Source organism: Bufo bufo, chromosome 1, assembly GCF_905171765.1.
Source record: "Bufo bufo chromosome 1, aBufBuf1.1, whole genome shotgun sequence".
NCBI lineage: Eukaryota > Metazoa > Chordata > Amphibia > Anura > Bufonidae > Bufo > Bufo bufo.
The window spans coordinates 63,373,412-63,385,803 of NC_053389.1; the positions used below are offsets into that span (position 1 = coordinate 63,373,412).

At 46.8% G+C, this 12,392-nt stretch overlaps 1 protein-coding gene across 3 annotated transcripts in view; it reads left to right on the plus strand.

Moving 5' to 3' along the window:
- The window catches only part of ARHGEF12 (Rho guanine nucleotide exchange factor 12), a 216,531-nt gene that overhangs the window by 76,248 nt on the left and 127,891 nt on the right, over positions 1-12,392 (plus strand). For all 3 annotated transcript variants that reach the window (XM_040425180.1, XM_040425188.1, XM_040425196.1), the window contains 5 exons: positions 2,025-2,082; positions 2,950-3,104; positions 7,621-7,698; positions 7,780-7,899; positions 9,069-9,158. In XM_040425180.1, coding sequence (XP_040281114.1) covers positions 2,025-2,082; positions 2,950-3,104; positions 7,621-7,698; positions 7,780-7,899; positions 9,069-9,158 — 501 coding nt within the window. The remainder of the gene's footprint in view (positions 1-2,024; positions 2,083-2,949; positions 3,105-7,620; positions 7,699-7,779; positions 7,900-9,068; positions 9,159-12,392) is intronic.

Here is a 12,392-nt window from a genome sequence, read left to right on the forward strand (position 1 = left end):
ACATTAGCGTTTTTTGCGGATCTGTCGTGGATCTCCAAAAACGCTTCCGTTACCATAATACAACTGCATGAACACTATTGAAAGTCAATGGGGGACGTATCCGTTTTCTATTGTCAGAGGAAACGGGTCCGTCCCCATTGACTTACATTGCGTGTCAGGATAGATCCGTCTTGCTCCGCACCACATGGCGGACAGAAAAACGCTGCTTGCAGTGTTATTCTGTCCGCGATGGGAGCGCAACCAAACGGAACGGAATGCATTCTGGTGCCCTCCGTTTCATTCAGTTCAGTTTTGTCCCCATTGACAATGAATGGGGACAAAACTGAAGCAATTTCTTCCGCTATTGAGATCCTATTACAGATCTCACTAGCGGAATTGAAAATGCTAATGCGGAAGTAGCCTTAGATGTTTGGCTGACGTTTTCTCCGCAGATGTCGGAGTTACGAAGGATTGGGCTGTCGAGTCTCAACATGCCTGGTCCTTTGTTCTCTGGCAACAGAGGTGTCTAGCAGAAGCTCATTCTCATCTTCCCATAAAGAACACATGCACACTCAGCCAAAGTGACTGCGTATTTATGGGGAGGTCTAGAGGTACAGCTACTGACTATTGCAGTTTATGTAACAACCAGGTATATAAAGTATATGTGACGGTTTCTCATACTTGCCGGAACATCTATTTTGTGTATATTTCTTCCCTTTTATTGCATTGTACGCCAGTTATTGTGTGTTCCGATTATATAGTACTTGCTCCACCTTTTCTTACATCCGTGCACCATTTTTCATAATACGGTGCACCTCTGTTTGTTACTATGTACACCTTTGGGGGCAATTTTTTTTATTATTGCATTGTACTCATTTTGATCTCAAAACATTTTTTTAATTGGTCTTTATAAAAAATATGGCATCCTTTTCTCTGTACAGAGCTGACATGCTCTAGTAGCAGCCTGTGAATTTTCTGGCTTTTCCGTCAGACCAGGAGCAGACGGACTCCTTATCTCTGCTCTCAGACCTCCTAAACACTCATTATAGCTAGGTTCTTGTCTTACTGATGAGAATGTGGCTTAAATAGGTGTTTATGACCTCTCAGTAGTTTAGAGATAAGGTTTATTAGATAACCTGCACAAAGTGATAGTAAAAGTACCAGTCACGCAGCTAGAAAAACTGTTAAAGGGGTTGTTCCGAGTTATGAAAAAAAAAAAAGATATAGCACTGTAAATCTGATGGTCAGCGATGTATAACTAAGCTAAGCAAGTTTTAGGCAAAAAAATATCTATTTCCTCATTTCCCTGGTTCTCTTCTGGCCCTTTGTTTACTTGCAATATAAACAATCTCTGCCCCTCCCCCTTCTCTGCTAAGGCAGTGAATCCAAGTACTGCCCTGAGTGACATGTCTGCCTGCTGGGAGACTCAGCAGCATGTTGTATGTGTAGAACTACAAGTCCCAGCTGTATAATGACACTGCTGATACACACAGGATCTTCCCCCCTACCTGCAATGCTCTGCAGAACTTCTCTTTCAGCTCCTGTGCCCAGCATTTATCTCCTCACTGCCTGCAGCTACAGAGTAAACACTTCAGCACTGAGTCTAAGCAGCTGAATGGGTTAAGAATCCTGGGAGAGAGCAATAAGCAGCAGCCGCAGTGCAGGGGGGCGTGGCCAGCACAGTGACCAATCTCTCAGGCTTGTGCACTATCACTATCAGAGCAGGGAGAGAAGCTGACATCACAGGTCATGTGACCCTCAGTAAGTCTGAGAAACCAGCCACTGGCGATAAAGTGAGTTAATTGGAAAGCTGTAACATATGCCTAGTTAAAAACATAAAAAGAATAAAAAAAATAACTCTGGCAACCCCTTTAACCCTTTGTGACAGAACAGCTCAATATTTTTAATAAAGGTCAATTGAATTTTTTTTTTGCCAAAAATGAGCAACATCCAATATTAAAATAAATTGCCTCCAAAGGTGTACATAGCCTAGAATTTTCAGTTTCTTTTTAGTTTTTTTTTATTTCATCTTCTTTCTCTTTCAGGTTAATGGGACCCTGGTCACACACTCCAATCATCTTGAAGTTGTAAAGCTTATTAAGTGTCAGTGTATTTTCTACTAAAAATGTAAAAGAAAATATGAATCCTAAATTGCTAATTCCTTGTGTGTGTATGTCTGATAAATCCAGATGAGCCATCTTGTGATCCTCGCATTGCGTTTGGGAATTTGCATTGTAGACTTTTTAGGGGTTGTCCCATTACAACATCTTATTCAGTGTCTGATCAGCAGGGGTCCAACTGCCGGTCCCCCCGCCGATTGCAAGAATGGGGCCCCATGTGTTCCCATTTTAATTAGGCTGCAGACCTGCATGTGCACTTCTTCTTCATTCAACTCTATGGGGCTGCGGATGATGGACAATTGCTTGTATTCGGCTATATCTGGGCATGCGTACGTGTATGCTGCTCCATTCAAATGGGGAAGACGGACCCCCTTCTAGTGATTGGGGAGGGCCTGACTGCTGGGGCCCGCACCAATCGGACATTTATCCCCTATCCACAAGATAGGTTGTAATGGAACCCCCCCCCCCCCCCCTCTTTAAACGCAGAGCGTTCACACAACCGTATCCATTTGGCAGTCCTCAGATCACGGATGCTGTCCATGTGGCATCCACATTTTGTTGTGGACACATTTTGCGTCAAAGTATAGGATGCTGTCTGCGTACTCTCCGCGTCCGTATGTCTGTTCTGGAAAAAGATAGAATGTGTCCTGGGAACTGCAGACCCATTAAAGTCAATGGATCTGCAAAAAATGCAGATGCCACATGGACCACATCCGTATTTTGCGGATCCGCGGTACATTTGTGTGAACGCACCTTTAGTATGAAATGAAAGACAGGCTTAGAGGGAATTCTGGTACTTTGCTTGTTTTGTCCCCGTTTTTGTTCTGACTCTTACCTTTTCTCTACACAGCCGGCTCCTACGTGGCTCTTACAGTACAAGGTCGACCTCCCGGATCTCCACACATCCCTTTATCTGAGAGCGATCCATTCCCTCCTTTGCACATGTCCCCACTGAATCATGGACACGGGCCCTTAGAAAGAATAACTAGCCCCGTATTAGTAGGGGTGAGTAATCGATTTACTTGGGGTTAAATTAAAGAGCGTTCTCAAAGGGGGGGGGGGGATTGATCATGCCCTGTGCACCAGAAAAGTGACGTTAAAAAGTCGCAGGTAAGACTTTTTGTCGCACCTCCCCTTTTTTGCCGTCCTCGCCACTTTTCTAAAAGGCGACATGTCATTGGCGGGGAGGTGGCATGGCCAGCCACAGCGGCTCACTCCTCCTCTTCATTTACGCTAGTTTTTGTGGTGTAAATGAAGCCCGAAATCCACAGCAGCTCTGAGCTGTCACAGATTTCTAATTTATGAGGAGGTGTGCGCCTCGTCATAAATTAGGCGCATCTTCCGGCAGCGCAGGGGAGATCGAGACAGTCGCAGAAAATGCTTGTCTTGATAAATCTTCCCCATAGTGTCCTGTGCGGTCTGACACTATGGGGAACCAACTTTTTTTATTTTTTTTAAATATTGGGATGGCCAACTTTCCAGGACTCCATATTGGAAAATGCTTCAGTGCATCTATTTGTGTTTGTGTGTGTGTGTATATATTAGGGCCGCAGCTAACGATTATTTGAATAATCGATTAGTTTTCGATAATTTCATCGATTTAATCGTGAAAAAACACCAAAATGACAAACAAAGGGGTTTATATGATTTTACTTGAAAAATTATGTTCAAAGGCCATATTAAAACAAATTGTGGATGGCACTGTTATGGGGAGGGGGATCTGTGGATGGCAATGTTAGGGGAGGGGGATCTGTGGATGGCACTGTTATGGGGAGGGGGATCTGTGGATGGCACTGTTATGGGGAGGGGGATCTGTGGATGGCACTGTTATGGGGAGGGGGATCTGTGGATGGCACTGTTATGGGGAGGGGGATCTGTGGATGGCACTGTTATGGGGAGGGGGATCTGTGGATGGCAATGTTAGGGGAGGGGGATCTGTGGATGGCACTGTTATGGGGAGGGGGATCTGTGGATGGCACTGTTATGGGGAGGGGGATCTGTGGATGGCACTGTTATGGGGAGGGGGATCTGTGGATGGCACTGTTATGGGGAGGGGGATCTGTGGATGGCACTGTTATGGGGAGGGGGATCTGTGGATGGCACTGTTATGGGGAGGGGGATCTGTGGGTGGCACTGTTATGGGGAGGGGGATCTGTGGATGGCACTGTTATGGGGAGGGGGATCTGTGGATGGCACTGTTATGGGGAGGGGGATCTGTGGATGGCACTGTTATGGGGAGGGGGATCTGTGGATGGCACTGTTATGGGGAGGGGGATCTGTGGATGGCACTGTTATGGGGAGGGGGATCTGTGGATGGCACTGTTATGGGGAGGGGGATCTGTGGATGGCACTGTTATGGGGAGGGGGATCTGTAGATGGCACTGTTATGGGGAGGGGGATCTGTGGATGGCACTGTTATGGGGAGGGCGATCTGTGGATGGCACTGTTATGGGGAGGGGGATCTGTGGATGGCACTGTTATGGGGAGGGGGATCTGTGGATGGCACTGTTATGGGGAGGGGGATCTGTGGATGGCACTGTTATGGGGAGGGGGATCTGTGGATGGCACTGTTATGGGGAGGGGGATCTGTGGATGGCACTGTTATGGGGAGGGGGATCTGTGGATGGCACTGTTATGGGGAGGGGGATCTGTGGATGGCACTGTTATGGGGAGGGGGATCTGTGGATGGCACTGTTATTGGGAGGGGGATCTGTGGATGGCACTGTTATGGGAGGGGGATCTGTGGATGGCACTGTTATTGGGAGGGGGATCTGTGGATGGCACTGTTATGGGAAGGGGGATCTGTGGATGGCACTGTATAGCATCTTATGCTATATGTGTCATCCACAGATCTCCCCCATAACAGTGCCATCCACAGATCCCCCTCCCCATAACAGTGCCATCCACAGATCCCCCTCCCCATTACAGCCCCGGCCCCGCCGCTCACATCAGTAGACTATTCTGGCAGTAACTTTTACTTGAACTTTAAATCACTGCATCTTTATTACCTTACAATGAAGCTCCGGTAACAGGCAGAGCGGGCGGCGGCGTAACGTCACTCACTCACATGACGCGCCTGCTCCGCCCACTTTATGAATGAATCAGGCGGAGCAGGCGCTTCACGTGAGTGAGTGACGTTACGCCGCTGCCCGCTCTGCCTGTTACCGGAGCTTCATTGTAAGGTAATAAAGATGCGCTGATTTAAAGTTCAAGGACCCGCAGACATAGCTCCTGACCACCCGCATAGCAACGAATCGGTCGATTATTCGATAACTGGATTCGTTGACAACGAATCCCGTATTGTCCGGTTTTAGGAGGAAACCTGGCAACCCCCAGGATCCACTTGAATTACTGAAATAAAGAACAGGTAAGCGCTTGCTTGACATATCCCGCGCTGCCACACTACGTTCACCTGGCTGAAGCGGTGATGTCACATCGACAACACTTGACCGCTGCAGCCAACCACTGGCCTCGCCGGATGCACCACTGAACGGACGTCACCGCTACTGCTGAGTACATGGAGCCCTGCCGGGAGAACTAAAATGGCAGCGCAGGATCTGTTAGGCAAGTACTTACCTGGACTTTATTTCAGGTGGATCCTGGGGTTTGTCCAGTTTTTTTTTTCTAAAACCGGACAACCCTTTTAAATGTGACAAAAGAACAAATGCCTAAAAAAATGCTATTATAGGCTTTGGAAACGCTTGGCTCTGGAAACAATGTGGATTTCTCAAGCCCTGCTCTCCAGAATCCTGACTTCAGAAAGCTGCAGAATAGGGCTTTCTAACTTTTTGTGCTTACTTGCAATCTCAATTTCATTGGTCATAAATCTCTGATCAGTGAGGGGCAGACACCCCACACCACCACCGATCAGCGGCTCCATGCAGCCTCCAGCGCTGGAGTTGGCACTTTCGATGGAATCGGAAGGAGAAGTCTGTTCAAAGTGTGATGGTCATGCGGGATTACTGCGGCTCAGATCCCATTGGGTTCAGTGGGAAATAGGTGCAGGATCCTAGTACCTACACTTTGGATGAGGCTGTGCTTCCTGTTCCATTCAAAATACATGTTCTGCAGGGGGTGCGAGTTATCTGGCTCCCACTGACCGGATATTAATGACCTATCCTGAGGATAGGTCATCAGTATCAGGTGCCAGGAAAACCCCTTTAAGCCACATTTATCAATGGCAGTAGCCCGTCAGCTGTACGAGCACTGGAAAATGAATAGAAAAAAATATTACCAAGGCCCCAGGCACACGACATCTGCAAAATACAGATGCGGTCAGTGTGCTATCCACATTTTATTTGTGCACACCTTGTTTTCAACGGGTCCATGGTCTGCATTTTGTGGATATCGTCTGTCTTTTTACGGTATGGACATTCCGGTGCAGAAAGCACACGGATGATCCAGCTTTTTGTGCATCCGTGTGTTCGTTCTGCAAAAAGAAAATACATGTCCTATACTAGTCCACAAAATGAGGACCGCAGACCGGTCTGCAAAAATTGTGAATGCCACATGAACTGCATCTGTATTTTGCAACGCCCGAGATTTGCGGACTGCAAAATGGATATGGTCGTGTGCATGGCGCCTAACAGATTGGCACAGGACTTATTTTATTGATGATTTGATTTTATTTCAGGGGAAAAAAATTTGCAATATTTTCGCATTCTTGAAAAATATTTTCAATTATGACTAAGACTTTCACATCTACGGCCGGCTGTTGCGGCAGAGAAGGCAAGGAATCGGCGCGCAGCAGTTTTTGCCTGCATATTTGCTGAATAGCTGCCAAATATCTGCCAGACCCCACAATAGTCAATGGGGCCGGCAGGCAGGAGGTAGTATCTGGCAATGCTGGATCTGGAGAACTGTGGCAGGCGGTTCTATGCCGGAGAGGACCGCTGCAGGCATGAAACTAGCCTAATGACTTTTCAAAACCTAATTATACAGTGTCAGCCCCCAGTACCCACGTCTAAGGCTACTTTCACACTAGCGTTTCTATTTTCCGGTATTGAGATCAGTCATAGGGTCTTAATACCGGAAAAAAAACGCTTCCGTTTTGTCCCTATTCATTGTCAGTGGGGACAAAATGTAACTGAACAGGACGGAGTGCTCCAAAATGCATTCTGTTCCGTTCTCATACCGGAGAGCAGCATGCTGTGGTTTTCCTTCTGTCCTGGGATGTGGAGCAACACGGATCCGGCATGACCCACAATGCAAGTCAATGGGGACGGATCCGTTTTCTTTAACACAATAGAAAACGGATCCGTCCCCCGATTGACATTCAATGAAGTTCATGACGGATCGGTCTTGGATATGTTAAAGATAATATAACCGGATCCGTTCATAACGGATGCAGATGGTTGTATTATCAGTAACAGAAGCGTTTTTGCTGAACCCTGCCGATCCAGCAAAAACGCCAGTGTGAAAGTAGCCTATGCCGGGTACTTGAAGCTGGAGTGGATGGTAAATGAGAGGACAAATAATATGAATAATTTTCTTTATATCACCGCTGCACTTCTTTTAACAGGAGGAGAACAATATCATGCACAACCAGAAATTAGACATCCTGAAGAAGATGCTGCAGAAGGAGAAAGAACAGTTACAGGTTGGTATCAGTTTAGGTGTAGAATCTGCTGGATGCTTCTTTAGGTCCTTCAGATCTTTCTAATGTTGCTTCTCATGGTAGTCTTCCCAGGAGGAGTACAGCAGCTCGCCATCCACTCGGCTCTTTAAGGAAATCCAAGACACCAAGAAACACATACACCAGCTGCAAGAACAACTATGTAAAACCAAATCTCCTACACAGGTCAGTACACACGTTGTGGTCGACAGGCTGGGAAAGTATAGTGGAGACTCAAAATCCAGCAGGCGAAAATACGTCCCTAATATGGCATGCCATAGAGAAGGGGAAAGGGGAGGGCAACCTGCGGCACTCCAGATGTTGTGAAACTACAACTCCCAACGTGCAGAATTGCTCTGCTCTTCTCAGAACTCTCACAGAATTAAATGGAGCATGCTGGGAATTGTGATTGAAATCTTACTAGATGAACCTCGGAGGTGTGGCCACACACAGGTTGGTCCAACCCATGAGCCTCTGGAGCCTGTTGGTCATGAGCACATGATGCAAACTTCATCCTTTTAATCTCTTAGAGTCCATTCACACATCTGTGTGTGTTTTGCGGATCCGTTCTGCATTTTGCGGACCGCACATCGCTGGCACTAAATAGAATATGCCTAATCTTGTCCGCAATTGCAACCGGACAGCCTATACCGGGAGAACGGAGCGGCGCCCAGGGATAATAGTAAGTGCAGGGAGATCCCTGGGCGCCGCTCTCCATGTCTGTATGCTTAGTTTAGATTTTTTATCGTAATGAAAGGTCCTCTTTAAGCACCTTCATCAATCAGCTGTTTGAAGAGGCCGCAGCCCCTTCCTAGGACGACGACCTCACATTCATTGGAGACATGGCCTATGTGCAGATCTGTCCCTTTCAGGTTAATGGGCCTGAGCTGCAGTACCAAGCACAGCCACTATACCATGGACAGCGCTGTGCTTGGTAAGCTGTGAGGAGTCAGCAGCGGCGCTCACCAGTCAGATATTGATTACCGATCTGCCATTGTGGATATACATGGCCCAGAGCCAGAAGCGAACAGCTCCCTTCACTGTGGATAGGTCGTGCCGGATTACTGAACCCAGCATGCCCACTACACGGTGGGTGGAGCTGTCTTCTTCTGGCTCCGTATACTGTGTTGCTTCTGGTGGCTGAGACTTTTGTAAGCAGCTGATTGGTGAGGTCCTCTGGTGTTGGGCCACCACCGATCTGAAATTGGTGAAGACAGGTAATCAATATCGAATTCCTGGAAAACCCCTTTAAATAATGTGCATTAATATAAGAGGTGACCGAGATACAAAGATACATCCTCCAGAACTAGAAATCCACGCTTCCATCCAGGTTCACCTATTTCCCCTGTTTGCAGATAAATGAGCTGGACACTTACTCCTCCGACCAAGAGCGCTCTGATTACATCATTGGAGATGGATCGCGTCCAAGCAGTAATGTTACAGACGTGAGTAATGGGTCTTGTGCACTTATTTTATGAATGAATTCGGGATCTCCAAGCTGCTTTGCTATTGCATGAAATATAATTTTTGCTGACAGGCGTACGGTCTCTTTACTTGGTTGCTGGATTTAGGTGTAACCCGTTGAACCTGTTTCTTGCTGTGTTTTGTCTTTCTGCAGGCTTTGCAGCGGGTAGTGTCTTCCTTGTTGCCTTATTAAGTGCAGACAGGGTAGTGCACGCCACCTGCTATCATTGCCCCCCTTCCCCCTTACACGTGCAGGTTCGGCTTGCCTGGGCATGCATGGGAAATAAAATGCTGCAAACGTCTACGATGGACGCGTCAGCTGAGCTCAGTAGCCCAAGTTGTCAGACTTATCGGTGACTGACAGCTATCTATGCAGACGCATTTCTACAGGTACGGCTGCCGATCACTGATGGGACCACTCACTTGGCTACTAATCTCAGAAAGAGCAGATATTGAGTTGTATAAATGGCAACTTTTATTAGTCATTTTCCATAAACCTGTCAATCTGCTCAGCCCTTCCTGCTCCTGCAGATTACACTGCGTTTTTTTTATGGTATCCTTTTAGGTGGCAGAGGGAAGGGACTGTGAAACCACTCACTTCACAGAGGCAAAATCTGTAAGGGCTCATGCACACGACCCTGTGCCAGCCTTGCCCATGCTGCGGACCTCAAATTGTGGCCCCCAATGCACAGGCATCAACTGTGTTGCTGCGGATGCAGACCCATTCACTTGAATGGGGTCCGCGATCTGCACTTCAAAAAAGTAGTGCATGCAGTACTTTTTTTTGCGGTGCTGAGGTATTAGACAGAAAACCCACGGAAGTGCCCTGTAGTGCTTCCGTGGGCATCCGATCCGTGCCTCTGTTCCGCACCCTATCTCCCGGATTATGGATCCATTCAAGTGAATGGGTCCGCATCCGTGATACGGTGTGCACACGGCTGGTGCCCGCATATTGCAGACCCGCTTTTTGCGCAGCGCAATACGACCGGGCAACGGCTGTGTGCATGAGCCCTAAAACTTCATATTCTCACTACTCCTGATGAGAGAAGCTCTACAAAAGGTATGTTTGTACTGCTCTCTCCAGTTTCTACCTAGTGCAGTCAGCAGTATAGCATCGTCAAAACTGCTATCAGGCTCCCTTTAATGGTAGTTATGTGTTAGGCTAGTTTCTCACCTCAGGTGTAAATTCCATCGGGCTGTTCCAGCAGACAATATGCTGGATTATTATTTTTTTTTTTTATGAATACTGAAAGGATTCTTGCTAGCATGATTGTGATTTCTAGTCCCTGTCGGACAGGACGCTCCTGTAGTAGTTAGAAGTAGGCAGTGTTAGGCCACAGCTGCTCCGTCCTCTGTGTGCCTTCCTGCATTGATCTGTGTACAGGGCAGATAGGGGGAACCCTTTCCAGTAACCTAAACCACCAGGAAACCTGCATGAACCCTTTTGCTACTTTAAGCCATCAGGGAAGCTAGCAATAACCCCTCCACTAACCTAGACCACCATAGAAGGTGGCCGTAAACCCTTTACTCTCCTAGACCACCAAAGAAGCTGGCCCTAATGCCTTCACTACCTTACACCACCAGGAAACTATAGAATACGTTTTCCTTACTTTCTGTTGTAGCCTAAAAGGCACAATGTATTTGGTCACAGCATATTTTACAGATGTGAAATATGGGGGCATTTTAGGTAAAGTTGCTTTTAGGCATTGTGTAGTTGGGCGTATAACAGTCTCCTAATATGTGGCTATTCGAATTGAATTTCATTCACTTAAAGGGGTTGTCGCACTTTATCAAATGGCATTTATCATGTAGAGGAAGTTAATACCAGGCACTTACTAATGTATTGTGATTGTCCATATTGCCTCCTTTGCTGGCTGGATTTCTTTTTCCATGACATTATACACATATATGATACGTTTCTAGGGGTTACAACCACCCTACAATCCAGCAGCGGTGGTTGTGTTTGCACACTACAGGAAAAACTGCCAGCCTATACACGGTTCCGGCAACCAGACTTTTCCTATCGTGTGCAATAGAGTGGTCCTAACCCCTGAAAATGTCAAATCTACACTGCTCAAAAAAATACAGGGGACACTAAAATACCAAATCCTAGATCTCAATGAATGAAATATTCCACTTGCAAATCTTTATTCATTACATAGTGGAATGCGTTGAGAACAATAAAACATTAAAGTGAACAATGTAAATCTGGATTTGGAATGATGATCAAAATCAAGGTGGGAAATCACATTTAAGGCTGATCCAGCTTCAGTGGAAATGCCTCAAGGCTCAGTAGTGTGTGTGGCCTCCACGTGCCTGTATGACCTCCCTACAACACCTGTGCATGCTCCTGATGAGGTGGCGGACGGTCTCCTGAGGGATCTCCTCCCAGACCTGGACTAAAGCATCTGCCAACTCCTGGGCCGTCTGTGGTGCAACGTGGCATTGGTGGATCATGGGACGAGACATGATGTGCTCAATTGGATTCAGGTCTGGGGAACAGGCAGGCCAGTCCATAGCATCATAAATACAAAGTAGCGCAATTATATATATATATATATATATATATATATATATATATATATATACATACATACATACATACATACATACATACATACATACATACATACACTGCTCAAAAAAATAAAGGGAACACTTAAACAACACAATGTAACTCCAAGTCAATCACACTTCTGTGAAATCAAACTGTCCACTTAGGAAGCAACACTGAGTGACAATCAATTTCACATGCTGTTGGGAAAATGGGATAGACAACAGGTGGAAATTATAGGCAATTAGCAAGACACCCCCAATAAAGGAGTGGTTCTGCAGGTGGTGACCACAGACCACTTCTCAGTTCCTATGCTTCCTGGCTGATGTTTTGGTCACTTTTGAATGCTGGCCGTGCTTTCACTCTAGTGGTAGCATGAGACGGAGTCTACAACCCACACAAGTGGCTCAGGTAGTGCAGCTTATCCAGGATGGCACATCAATGCGAGCTGTGGCAAGAAGGTTTGCTGTGTCTGTCAGCGTAGTGTCCAGAACATGGAGGCGCTACCAGGAGACAGGCCATTACATCAGGAGACGTGGAGGAGGCCGTAGGAGGGCAACAACCCAGCAGCAGGACCGCTACCTCCGCCTTTGTGCAAGGAGGAACAGGAGGAGCACTGCCAGAGCCCTGCAAAATGACCTCCAGCAGGCTACAAATGTGC